This window comes from Notechis scutatus, chromosome 1 (assembly GCF_049901735.1).
Source record: "Notechis scutatus isolate UNSWTSFEM ecotype Mainland chromosome 1, rNotScu1.2, whole genome shotgun sequence".
Lineage (NCBI taxonomy): Eukaryota > Metazoa > Chordata > Lepidosauria > Squamata > Elapidae > Notechis > Notechis scutatus.
In genome coordinates, this window is record NC_142009.1 from 92,253,512 (window position 1) to 92,267,678 (window position 14,167).

Here is a 14,167-nt window from a genome sequence, read left to right on the forward strand (position 1 = left end):
GTCTTCCCTTGAAGACCACTCAGAAGTTGCAACTGGTCCAGAATGTAGCAATTCTGTGCATAATTCTGAGCACCTGGTGGTTTCCCATATTACACTGCTGCTGTATTGGCTTCTTTTTGGCAATTCAAGGTGTTGTTTATCACTTTACAATCCTGAATGGCACAGGGTCAGGTTATTTAAGGGACTGCCTATCCAGGCCAAAAATGGGGTCCAGGGGTTCATACGCAGCCCCCATGCCCCATTTTGACTACCAGAGGTACTGCGGGCCAGTCTTTTGCTCTTTCCAGACTGGCCCACGGGCCAAATTTAAACACCCCGCGGGCTGGATTCGTGAGTTTCGCCCTGCACTAGATAGGTGGGTTCACTCCAGTTCTCTCTCTTAAATGTCATCTGGTAGGACCTAGGAAGCACATCTTCTTCGTAGCAGCCCCTGCCCTGTGAAACACCCTCCCCTAATGTTTGGCAGGGCTCTACCCCCCCCTAACTTTCAGGAAGCCTTGGTAAGTTGGCTCTCTTCCCACAAAAAACATTTGACCCATTTACTCCTATTTTTGTATATAGAATGGGTTGTCGTACAGTATATATGGAATAAATACATCATCATCATCATCATCATCATCATCATCATCATTATTTAATACAAAAACAACAATGTACACAGCAAACGAGATAACTATGCTGGGTTTCGTATCACAAATCACTAGTGGAACACTTCCCAAGTGTTTAGGACTGTGTGATGTATCTGCAGATTATGCGAGCAGATCCCAGTAAGGTGGGCTTCTGCAGCTGACCAATGGTGATTTTGTCAGCGCCAATTGTTTTCAAGTGCTTGCCTAGGTCTTTAGGCACAGCACCCAGTGTGCCGAGTACCACTGTAACCACCTGCACTGGTTTATGCCAGAGTCTCTGAGTTCGATTTTCAAGTCCTGATATCTGGTGATTTTTTTCAAGTTGTTTCTCATCGATTTTGCTGTCACCAGGTATGGCAATGTCGACGATCTACACCTTTTTCTTCTCCGCAATCGTGATATCCGGGGTATTGTGTTCCAAAACTTTGTCAGTCTGTTTTCAGAAGTCCCACAGTAGTTTTGCAGGCTCATTTTCAGCCCCTTTTTCAGGCTTATGATCCCACCAGTTCTTTGCTACAGGCAGATGGTAGTTGTGACACAAGTTCCAGTGGACCATCTGAGCGACTGTGTTGTGACGTTGTTTGTAGTCAGTCTGAGCAATTGTCTTGCAACAGCTCAGTATGTGATTGATGGTTTCATCCACTTCTTTGCAGAGTCTGTATTTGAAGACCATTAATAACCACCTGCACTGGTTGTTGTTATTATTATTATTTAGTACTAGTACTACTACATTAAATTTCATCAATTGTAATTTTTGGCCCAGGTCTTTTACATTTGTTTGCTTTGAACCCACCACCCACTTGTCAACCTCAACTAGTAAATGATATTTTCATATTTTATAATTTTCCTTTTCCAGATGTTCTTTATTGTACATGGCTTTTTAAAAAACCAACTCTGGTGGTATAAACCTGACTCTTCTTCTAGGTCCTGTTCCGGTTATGCCCTCTGTTCCTTCAGCAGCTTCACCATCTCCCATCTGCAGCAAATCTTCAGCAGGGACAACAGATCCAGAGGAAGCAACCCGGTTGCTTAGTGAAAAAAGGCGACTCGCCCGGGAGCAACGAGAACGCGAGGAGCAGCAAAGAAGGGAGCAGGAAGAGATCGAAAGGTGATCAAATCACAGTTGCCTAATGGAGAAAATGCACTTTTGGATCTCTTCTTTGAACACACCCCAAACAAAGAATTTGTATAAAGTTTACATTCTATTCATCTCCATGATTTAGCAAAGCAGGCTGTTAAAAGATATATAAGTGTCTGGAATAGTGTCCACCCAACAATGTAGACCAGACTAAGTAACTAATGCCGTATAGACAGGCCTGTTTTTATAGCTGTAACAGCTATAGTAACAGGCTCTTGTAAGTCTGAATGTGCTTCCTGTTTCCTCCCTTTATCTTCATGTGAATTAGGGAGGAACCTGTCCAAGATGTGTTCTCAAATTATTTTCTTTGAAAAATTATTTGACCATTGCCTTACTAGTGGCTCTTCCTCCTGTCTTTCTAAGCCATTCCTTCTTCTCTTTAAAAATAGAGATTATACTATTTAGTATAATGTGATAATTTGTATAGATTGTGCTGATCATATAGATTTTATGCAATCTACATTCTATAAAATTAATGTGATAATTGGTATAGAATTGATGATACTGATTAACTAAGAGTCAGATGTGTGTGATGATTAAGGTGTTGGCCTAGAAACCAGGAGACTATGAGTTCTAATCCTACCTTAGGCATGACAGCCGGCTGGGTAATTTGGACCACTCACTCTCTCTCAGCCTAACTCACCTCACAGAGAACTTGTGGGGAAAATAGAAAGAGAAAGGAGTATTAGGTATATATACCACCTTAAATTACTTATAGAATAATAAAGATGGATAAAAAAATCAAATAAGTAAATGAACAGTATGGTGCAGATGTTCAAAAGGACTGCATCATTTCTCAACCTGTTATTATCCAGTTGTATCAAGGTAAACTCCCATCATTTCAGCCATGTTGGCTTGGGAGATAAAAGTTGTATTTCAAAATGCTGGAGGGTCGTCATGTTAGAAAAAGCCACTCTAGTGCCTCTTAGGTTGTTCTGACTTCAACAAATTCATGGAGTTTGCATTCTCATCAACCCTTCCAGCAATATATCCAAGTTTGTGCCACCTGCACCCTGAAATGATGCAGTAGTGTTAGAAATATGAACACTCTTACTCGTGTTCTCTACATAAACGGCGTCTTTCTGTCTCAAGAGAGAAAAGTAAAACCAGTAATTCAGAATCCACTTCTTTAGCTAGGTGATTTATATCCCACCTTTCGTTCAAGAGCTTAAGGTGGAGTACTTAAGCAGCTTTTCTTCTATTTTTTTTTTCTCACCACAGCAAACCTGTGAGGAAAGTTGAGCTAAGAGAGTGGCTGGCTCCAAGTCAGCCAATGAGCTTCTATGGCTGAAGGAAGGCTAGAATATGGCTCTTCCTGCTTGTAGCCCAATCCCTTAATCTCTATGCTACAGTGAATCTTGTTAGACTTGCTCAATGCAGTCTTAGATATCCTTCCACAGAAATACTATAATTTGGTTTCTGGCACCAAGCAAGATTTCAAATTTCTCATGATTCTGTTTAAGGAAATTTCCCAATTAATCCAAGTATAACCTTCAGTTTACCTCAGATAAAGTGAGAAGAGGAAGCATTTCTTCCTTTTTCCATTCCACTCTGTATCATGTATTCATTTTTAGAGGCATGGGTGATCTGACATGCTAAAACAGGTGTTTTATTTGTTTAAAACAATTTTTTTTGCCAGTTTTACCCATCCATGCCTTTGTCTAACACGCACCATTGTTTCCGTTAGACAAAAGAAGGAGGCCTTGGCTCAGAAGATAGCTGAGGAAAGAACACGCCGAGAGGCGGAAGCTCAGAACCATGAGGCAGAAAGGAAGCAAAAAGAAGCAGAACAGGAACAGGAGAAAGACGAAGAGCTACGCCGCTTGGCTGAAGAAAAGGAAGAGAAAGAAAGGAGGGAAATGGAACTCCTTCAGAAACAGGTAGTGTAAACACCAGTGGGCTTTTCAGATCGTGTGTTCTACAAATGGCTCATTGTTCTGTGGAACTGCATGAAGGAAAGCAAGAAGGTACAAACAGTGGCATAAGGGTTAAAAAAGTTTAGATGGAAGCCATGAGTCCGTGGTTGAAGTCCCATCAATCCCATATATGTGCTGATGTTCCACACAGGGAGAAAGCTGCAGAACTTTACACTCTCACAAGTACCATCTTGATAATGCCAGACCAAAAGCATCCTTAAAAAAAGTTTTCCATGGTATTCAGTGCTGCTGTTCTGCTTATTCTAATGCAGCTTGTCCCTCTGCCAGTGTAAAAGCATGTAGCATCCATTGGCAATTCCTTAACTGATTCTGTTTTTTTCCTGGGCCGTGTGACATTTCAGAAGGACAGTTGTCAGGCTTAGCCCAAGAGCAATGTAAAACAATGCAGTCAGAGTCTTTATTTCCTGACACAAAATAGAAAGAATCTTGTCAGACTAAACCAGGGGTTTTCAAACTTGGCAAGTTTAAGACTTGTGGACATCAGCTCCCAGAATTCCTCCTCCTGTCATGTTAGCTCAGGAATTCTGGGAGTTGAAGTCCACAAGTCTTAAACTTGCCAAGTTTGAAGACCCTTGGACTGAACCCTTATTCTCATCCTAACAGACATACCCTGGAAGATTCTAGGTAGTGGCTATCCTAACTCTCTTCCTCTGTCTTCTTCCAGCTCCAGGCTGTGCTGTCTCTTGTGTGCCCCCCCTCCCAAATGTTTCCTGGGAAACTGCCATTTCACTGTAGTCCATCACATCACTTCCCCCTCCATAGGCACCATCCCTCAAGCTATCACAAGAATAGATCAACTACTTTAAGGAATATTAACAGGCTCTAAGCAAGCCACTCCTCCAGTGATATTTCTGTTGAGGTAATTCCCCGTTAGGAGAATGAGCGCACACAGGGAGACGTAGTGAGAGTGGTGAAGAATAACACACAAACAGCACACAGCTACACTGTATATAGTAAAATGTAAGTTTTACTTCCAGTAAACGGTTAAGCAAAGTCCAAACACAGTCCAAGTCATTCACGGTTAAAGCAGTCAGTTTTTAGTCCAGGGATAATCCAAATAACAAAGTCCAGTATCAAAAACAGTTCAGTAAATAGACTCACATCAAATCCAAGAATAACGACGATCAGTAACAGTCAATAAGGAAAAATGCAGGAACGGCAACACTCTCAGCAACAACAGAACAACCCAGGTTTCTGGCTCCATCTTATGGCCATTTGAGGAACCACACCCAATTACAATTTTAGCATTCCCTTAAAGAGACAGTATTAAAATGTCTATCCTGGTTTATATATTTTCCAGCCCAACTGTTAGGTGACTTACATTCCTAACAATTCCAAAAGCACTTTTTTTGTCTTTACAAGTGATATGCATTTGTGTACAAAATATGTATGACTGTGGGTTTTGGAATATTGGTATTCTCTGGAAGGACTCCCGGCAGTTATAAAAAATTATATAGTATTTCCTTCCTTCTGTATGTATATTTAGGACCTATTCTTTCTGAAGTTGAATGCACTTTTTGATCTAATTTGAATGCTGTTTTTCAGTGCAAATGACATTCATTAAATTCCCTCCCCGAAAGTTTTTTTTTTTTTGAAGAGGAATTTTTATCAAAATTGCAAAGCATTAATTTTCCTCTTCATGCCTCTTCTTAATTATGAACCTTGCCAGCTGCTGCTATTACTTTGCATTTGAATGTATCCTGCAGGTTAGATACAAAAATGACATTAATATTTGTGACTTGGGCCTTAAACATGCAATGCATGCTTCCCTAATATATCATGCAAAATAGAAAAGGGAGCACTTAATTTTTACCTTACATAAAATCATGAACAGTAACTGATTATGTGCAATCAGAAAGACTAATGATTGTTGAAGTAATCAAGAAACACTGGTATTCTAATTTTATGGACTGTGGTACATAAATACACAGTATTTAATTGAGAATCTCATCACCTTTTCAAAATGTGTTTGCACTACAGAGAAGTAATTAAATTGTACATTCATTTGCAATTATAAAAGAAGCTGCTCTTTGGATACAAAAGATACCTTTTGCAACTATGTTGGGACTACGCAGCCTCTTACATTTTGGGATTTCAGCAATTGAAAGCAAAAGTGAAAGTAATAGATTAAATACACTGATTACCATAATATGATCAATGTCCATATTTCCCTTTTTATGCCGTAATTTAGAAGGAAGAGGAAACTCGGTTACGAGAAGTCCAGATTCGACTGGAGCGTGAAAAACATTTCCAAAAAGAAGAACAGGAGCGCTTCGAAAGAAAGAAGGTAATAGAAATCTGTTCTTGCAGACAGCCAGATGTATATTTTCATGTGACCCACCCAGTGAATACACTTTAAACAGATTAAACCAGGGCTCTTCAAACTCGACAGCTTTAAGACTTGTGGACTTCAACTCCCAGAATTCCTCCTCCAGTTATGTTAACCCCAAACCCCAAAAACTTTAACCTTAGACTGTCTACTATTGACCTCACCCCTTTCCTAAGAGGTCTGTAGGGGGCGTGCATAAGCGCACCAACGTGCCTACCGTCCCTGTCCTATTGTTTCTCTTATTCTTCTTTTATTTTTCTTATATGTACCCATTTCATGTATTCACAACTATGTATACACTTATACTTATTATCTTGTAAACAATTGGCAAATCAAATAAATAAATAAATAAATATAAATATAAATATAAATAAATAAATAAATAAATAAATAAATAAATAAATAAATAAATTAATTAATTAATTAATTAATTAATTAATTCTAGGAGTTGAAGTCCACAAGTCTTAAACTTGCCAAGTTTGAAGACCCTTGGATTAAACAGATAATCAGAGTTGGAAGGGACCTTGTAGGTCATCTAATCCAACCCCCTGCCCAAGGACTTAAGGACTAAAATAGTTTTACAAACCTTTTGGAAGCATTCTCTTCCATGCAATTGCAATCACAGTTATGTTTGCTGTTTATAATGCCACTTTTGGATTTTTGCACATACCTGCCCAACAAAGCATCTATGAAGGGGAGTCTTTTCTGATTTAGAACCCATTGCCAAACTTCCAAATCATGGGAAGAACCTACAGGAATCTACATGAATCAGGTAGCCTCTTGCTTTCATGTATGATCACAAGCTTATAAAGGACACCCTCAAAGGGATTCATGATGCGATGGATCAGTTTTGAGTTACCTCTTTATTAACATATCGTACGCTGCATACTGTAGGTTGGTTTACATCACAGGCAAACTTCCATTGCCACTAGTCTCACATGTTTGGGAATAAAAGGTGTTTACTTAAAGTGGAGAAGTTTACCCACCCCTGCATTTTTCTAAAGTGGAGACAATAATGGATTGGAGGAGGGAGGGAATAAATGTAAGTTGATCTGATTTCTGAAAAAGACAAGGGTTGCAGGAAGCTTACAAAGAAGATGTTTGTTCATTTGCTCACTGATCACCTATGCTGCTATTGTTGATGCTTCCTCCTCCAGTTGATTCCAAGGAGGATGAGTAGCTCATTTTGTAAAAATTTGTTGCAGGCAAGTTGGTGGAGGAAGAGGTGGCAGTGGTGAAATAACTATAGCATATACTGGAGATGAATTTGGTTATTGCATGTCGTATGTTCATAATTAATGTAGATAAATCTGTTATCCAGTGAAAACATCTTAGAAAGGTCTGTTAAGAGTCACCTCTCCATCTGAAGTTAAGGGAACATGGAGAAGATGACAGTCCTTCTTTTGCAGCAGCTCCCACACATTGGAACACTTTAGCACCAAATATTTATAAAGCTTCCTCAGTCAGGGCATCTAGAAGATAATTGAAAGTTTTATTTTTCCAAGTTTAATTAACTAATAGTTATCAGCATCCATCTTGGGGGGATTATGATTTTTCATCTCATTAGCATATTATAACTTTCCCACAGTTTTTTGCTTGAGGTGGCCCATAAAAATGTAAAATAAATTAATAAATATTATAAACTATGGATAAATCTGGAAGATGTTGATTATAAATATTCTTTTTCTTTATTATGTAGCGTCTTGAGGAAATTATGAAAAGAACTAGGCGATCAGAACCTGTGGAAAAGGTATGTGTGGAAGTGTCTGTGGAGATTCTCAGTCATCCAAGTCATGGTTGTCCCAAAGGTGCTTTTTTCAAGAGGCAAGAAGCTTCTTCTTTGGATGAAAAGCAAAACATCTTCAGAGAAAAACCAGGAAGCCCAGTTGCCTCTTGAAAAAAGCACCTTTGGGACGGTATGTATGGACTTTTTTTCCTTTTTCAGAAGTATATTTTCTATATATTTATCTTCTAAAGAATAGATGTTTACATAAAATCTTTTTTATTTTGCAGAAATCAGATGAGCAGCAGAATGGACTGATAGCAAAAGAAATAGGTATTACTTTTGATAGGTATTTAGTTTAACACTGAAACTTACTCAGAGCAGGGATAAAAAAGAAGTAATACATCATTTAAACATTAATAACCTGGTTGTATTTAATGAAAAGTCAGTGGTTTGACATTTGAATCCTTGTAATGCCGTATTATTCCATTGTGAGTATAATTATATACAGAATGAAACATTAGCGCTGTGATTTTGCAGTGATAAATAAATCAAGTTCTAGATCATTAGTTTTAATCATTACTGAGAAAATACTAAATTATATCATTTTCTGATCTAGATTACAGTTTTGTTAACAATTGAGCTACTGAAATAAAATCCTTACTTCCGTTTTATTAAACAATTGAAATGTTCGCTCACTATTTACCTGGTATGATGATTTCTGAGCAAACAAGCTGTAAAAGGAAGTGTTTTATACAAGGCTATTATCAAGTGAACCCTGTTATTAGTTGGATATTGCATTTTTCATTAGTACGAAAAAGGAATTGATTTTTCAGAATTCAGATAGAGATCCCTGAAATTTCTCTTGGCTCTTGCCTTAGCATCATTCTATATTAAGAAATAGGCATAGGAAGTTGTCTTACAGTGGGTCAAGTGATTAATCTAGCTGGCTCACTATGACCTCTATGGGAAAACAGTAGCTTTCCAGGAAACAGTCCTATTCTCTCCCAGCAATACTGAATATTATATTTAGGATTGCATGCAACTACTCTCCAAAAGACCATTTTGAGAAGGGAAAAGATGCTTCTCTATGCAATCTTGTGTTCTCCATTCTGCTCCATTAAATGAATACGGTTTTACAGAGCATTTTGTTTTCCTTTTACTAGAGAGCGGTCCTACATCTCCGTTAAGCCCTGTAATGGGTTCTCAGGTTCAGTGTATGGCAGAAACTCCACGCAATGGGGAAATGGTACTTCATACACCTGTGCTCATTTCTCACCAGCCTAGAGTAAACTTAGACAGGTAAGAAACATAATCTCCTCCCCCCGCCCTTCTGTTCAGTTGAGTCCAATTCTCAGAACCTGCCTGGAATATTCCCTGTGGTGTTTTGGGTCAGGATTTTCAGAAGTTGATTTTCACCAACGTGCCTACCGTCCCTGTCCTATTGTTTCTCTTATTCTTCTTTTATTTTTCTTATATGTACCCATTTCATGTATTCACAACTGTGTATACACTTATACTTATTATCTTGTAAACAATTGGCAAATCAAATAAATAAATAATAAATAAATAATAAATAAATAATAAATAAATAAATAAATAAATAAATAAATAAATATAATAATAATAATAATAATAATAATAATAATAATAATAATAATAATAATAATAATAATAATAATAATAATAATAATAATAATAATAATAATAATAATAATAATAATAATAATAATGTAGTTTGCCATTGCTTAGGATTGAGAGAAAGTGACTGGCCCAAGGTGACTCAGCTGGCTTTGTGCCTAAGGTCTATCTGGATAGATAGAAACCTATCTCCTGGTTTCTAATCTGGGTCCTTAATCACTACCCAAACAGGCTATCAACATGATCCTAGCATGGAGAAAAAATTCACTGGTGAGTTTTAGAAGTTTCGTTTTCTTGAAGTAAACTTGTATATTAAATTTAATTATTTCCCTTAGCTGTAGGTGTTTATTGTTTCAATTATCTATTATTTCTCTCAAATATTCAAAGAAACATTTAGTGTCAAAATGTTTTGCTGTATCATACATATTGTTTCTCAGTAAGCCAAAAAATAAGTAAATAAATCATTTGAAAACATTGATGTTTGGGAACTAAGATCATATTATATCAGAATTAACAAGAAATAAAGCCCCTTTTCATCTGCATTCTTGCATTATTGGGGAAAAGGGTGTCCCAATTGTCAGCCTGAGAGAATAGTTGCATAGATTTAATATCTGCTTTTCAATATACAGAAAAGATTGTTTTTCACATGAGACTTAGCATCACCTCAGTGTTTTAGCAACCTTTGTAGCCTCACGGAATAAAACAAAGGCAAATATATCCAAACCTTTCTGGTGTTTCTTGATAGGTTTGTCAGCCCAACCCACTTCACAGGAGAAAATAGGAGGAGGAGGAAGTATTATATCTGTTTGCCATCTTGATTTACTATTATAAAATAATAAAGGCAGGATTTTAAAAAAATCAAAGAAATAAAAATTATGTCACAATTTTATTAGGCACCGTATAAGGAAATTTTGCAGAAGTAGAATTAAAGATGTGGAAGAAGACACCAACTTCAACCTGCAATATAACTTAGTCTATGTTTTCTATTTTTTGCATTTTTTTAGTATTATTACAAATATTTCTGCAATATTTGCATTCAGAATTGTACATTTTTTTCTTGGCATTTAGTATGCTAATTCAAATATAATTTGTATATTGACTAAATAATACCATTTGTATTTGTTTGATAATACATTGATGCCATTCAAAGTTAAGTCTAATAACCATCAGGAGCCACAATGTAAATATCCAATTATTTAATTTTATTATGTTATTTATGAATGTGATCTCACCTAAGTTTTATATGTGAAGAAAAAGGTCAAGGTTTGGATGGTATGTCAATTGAATTAAGAACACCTCCTGTTAATATTTATCCATATGGGTAGTAGTGCTATCTCCATCATTAGATGAAGTTGAATATAGATTTTGTTTCCAAAACGTTACTTAAATTTGTCTGCATCATGGCCTAAAATGTTTCTGGTAGAGGAAACTAAGCCTACAATAAATACAGATATAATCTAAAAAGCATTGGATTAAAATAGTCCTATAAACATCTGGTTTGTTATCTGTAAGTTATGTTACCTATTGATGTATTTCAGTAATCTCAACCCACAAAAACATTCAAATGAAAATGGAGTATCTACGCAGGATGAAAACTTTGAAGAGCTCATCAGTTTACCCATGGGAATAAAACCTCCCAGATTGGATGTCATGAGTCCTGAAGAGAAAGATAGCTCTGATATTCCTTTGACTCCCATCTTGGCCTTTGAAGAGAATGGGGCATAAGGGTCATTGCCTCAGGTAGACAATGTTCAAACACCTCAGACAGCAGGTAAGTTTGCTGTATTCCTTCTAACTTGCATGCCCTGGAATGAATCTAGCAAATGCCTCGTTTGAGTATATTAAGAGCAAAGAATAAAGGGTTATAAAATCTGCAATAAACATATTAATCTTGATTCTTAGAGCAACCTGCATCGAGAATAGGACAGAGAGAGATAGAAGCTTGATTTGAATTGCACTAGACTTGTACAGATCAGGGCACAGATCTGAATTTCAAACTATTTATTTAAAAAATTGTTTCAATTATAAAATGTATTTCTGATACAAAAGCAAGTTTATTAAGGGATAAATAGACTTTTAATAAAAGTAAGAAAAAGCAATGCTTCTGCAACACATATATAAAAATATTGATTTTAACATGTGCTGGGTTTCCTTCCTTATAAGATATTTCAGTGAAAATTTTCTACTCTGGTTCATAACTCTAGGTAACAGGAACTTTGTTCAGTTTATGTGGGACTACCATAGAATGGAACTATTTCTGCACTTAATAATTAGTGCATGGATCCTGAATTATTGTCCCATGAGAGGAAGCCACTCTGATCCAATGGTGGCATCACCAACAGGACAGAATGAGTGATGTTTTTTTTTGCCAATTCCTCCTCGTTCCTACAGGCCTACTTCCCACACTGTTTTAGTTGTTGTTTCAACCCTTTCAGCAGGTGTTCAGAACATACAGGAGAGCTTCAGAGGGAACAGGAATTGGCAGATATTATTTCTCCTGTTCCACTCATGGGAACTTTTTACGTGCAATTCCAGTCTTTGGAACCAATAAGATCCATCTCCAGGGGTGGGATTCTACGGGCAAACTGGTAGATCAGAGGATCACCTGAGAGCGAACCAGTTCGATTTGCTCCGACGATCAGCTGTTGAGCCCACACGCCTGCCTGGGCTCTAGGCTGTGCTTTATATCTTATTTTTCAAGCTCAGCTGATTTGCGGATTGCTGCCCGTCAGCTGTTTGACAGGGATTGCTGGGGAAAGTCATTAGCATGCGCTCACCGATCTGATTGTTACACTGGTTAAATCGCACCCCTGTCCGTCTCCTGTCAGCATGATCATCATCCATTGACAGGACTGTTTGTACTTTTGTATAAGAACCATTGCTAATGATTTCTTTATTGGCTTTCCTTTGTAGAAGTTGTCTGAGATCTCCTTACAAATTATTATCAAAGGTGAAGAAAAAGCCTTCTGAAGCCAATGGGATTCCTTTTCCATGCCATGAAGGAGTGTTATATTTTTGGTCACTCTGGAATTTTCTAAAGATTTCTTGCTTTCTTTCTTTTTTCTTTTTCTAAAGAAAACAGGTAGTAAAACCAGCAGAATATATTGGAAATAGATTTGGATTGCCTTTCTATCACAAGAACTCACTGTTAGGGGAGAATTGTGTCTTCTATTTCAAAAACTGCTTCATGTAGCATAATTGATATTTTCACCAATTCTTGAAGAAAGGGGTAACTAGATTAACAATACCAGGATGATTGAGATCATGGGCCTGTTGGTTTTGACTTGTTTTGAAGATGGGTAGTTTTAAAAGGCACACTGTAAAATCAGCAAATAATCTTACATTTTACTGATTCAATACTTGAAAAGTAAACACCTCACTGCTCTACAGGGAGGGGCTTTGGGTTTGTTTTTTTTGTTTAAACCTGTTGGTTTAAATATTATTGCAGAGAACTATTAACTATGGAGGCAAAATATAGCCTTCTGTATCAGGTTCTTGTAAATGTAATTCCTAAATGGACATTCTGTATATTTAGCCATCACTATGCTCTTCTCACATTTTCTTTTACAAATAACATGACAGGTTTTAAAATGTGAAAAAAAGCATTATTTTTTCATAGGTGAAATGAAAAAAAAAAAGCCTATTGTATCTTAGATAATGTATTTATTAATTTTGTTGAGTACAAAATAAACAATAAAAACGTGGCTATAATTAACAATGCAAGTTTGGGTTTTCTTCATTTATCTAGTCTAGCAGGCAGTTCAGCAAATAAAACAAAGCTTTCTAGCTTAATGTCATTCTCTGCATTCAATGAGCTTTTTCCAGACTTGGAAAATGAAGATGCACCTAATGTACCCATAGGTAAAGGTAAAGGTTCCTCTCGCACATTTATGCTAGTCATTTCCAGCTCTAGGGGGCAGTGCTTACCTCTGTTACAAAGCCAAAGAACCAGCAGTGTCGGAAGACGTCTCCGTGGTCATGTGGCCGGCATGAATAAATGCCAAAGGCGCATGGAACGCTGTTACCTTCCCACCAAAGTGGTCCCTATTTTTCTACTTGCATTTTTACATGCTTTTGAACTGCTAGGTTGGCAGAAGCTGGGACAAGTAATGGGAGCTCACTCTGTTACGTGGCGCTAGGGATTCGAACTGCCGACCTTTTTGATCGACAAGCTCAGCTTCTTAGCCACTGAGCCACGCGTGTCCCCAGTGTACCCATAACGTTCTTCATATAGTACAGGCTGAAGAGGAAATGTTACTGAAGTCCTGTCCTGATGTCTGGAGGCCATTAGTGTTGGATAGGGAGGAACAGTTTAGGCTGAACCCTAGCAAGATGCCTGGGATAGTCTATCTTTGATTCTAAGGCACTAAGACCTGGTCTGTTTGATATCATATTGTTGCAGAATGGTGATTACATGAAATAGATGATATTCAGTTATTTGGGAAGTTTGGGAAGTCTAATGAGGGAGCCAAGAGTGGGTCTTCCTGCAATCTAACGGGAGGAACAGATTCAACAGTCCTTGAGGAACACAGCCCATTCATAGAAGAAATGCTGCATATGACTCAGATGACCATTTCCATCTCAGGAGGCTGTTCTCATTCTTCTGTGTCCTGTGACATTCTTCTCTAAAATATTATTTTCTTTATGTTGCTTCCTATAAACAAGATTCTAACAATTTAAAAATCCAATTTAATAAGAGATGAAACCCATATGGGCATTTCCAGCTATAAACCGGCTAGAAGAAAGTATGTTTTGTTTCTTGTGGAAAAT

At 37.3% G+C, this 14,167-nt stretch overlaps 1 protein-coding gene across 6 annotated transcripts in view; it reads left to right on the top strand.

Moving 5' to 3' along the window:
- MAP7 (microtubule associated protein 7) overlaps positions 1-13,115 on the top strand; it is a 100,702-nt gene extending 87,587 nt beyond the window's left edge. For all 6 annotated transcript variants that reach the window (XM_087971275.1, XM_087971268.1, XM_026666157.2 and 3 more), the window contains 8 exons: positions 1,554-1,737; positions 3,455-3,647; positions 5,896-5,991; positions 7,733-7,783; positions 8,047-8,089; positions 8,923-9,058; positions 10,936-11,168; positions 12,311-13,115. In XM_087971275.1, coding sequence (XP_087827401.1) covers positions 1,554-1,737; positions 3,455-3,647; positions 5,896-5,991; positions 7,733-7,783; positions 8,047-8,089; positions 8,923-9,058; positions 10,936-11,122 — 890 coding nt within the window. In that variant the 3' untranslated portion in view covers positions 11,123-11,168; positions 12,311-13,115. The remainder of the gene's footprint in view (positions 1-1,553; positions 1,738-3,454; positions 3,648-5,895; positions 5,992-7,732; positions 7,784-8,046; positions 8,090-8,922; positions 9,059-10,935; positions 11,169-12,310) is intronic.
- Positions 13,116-14,167: the final 1,052 nt, after the last annotated feature.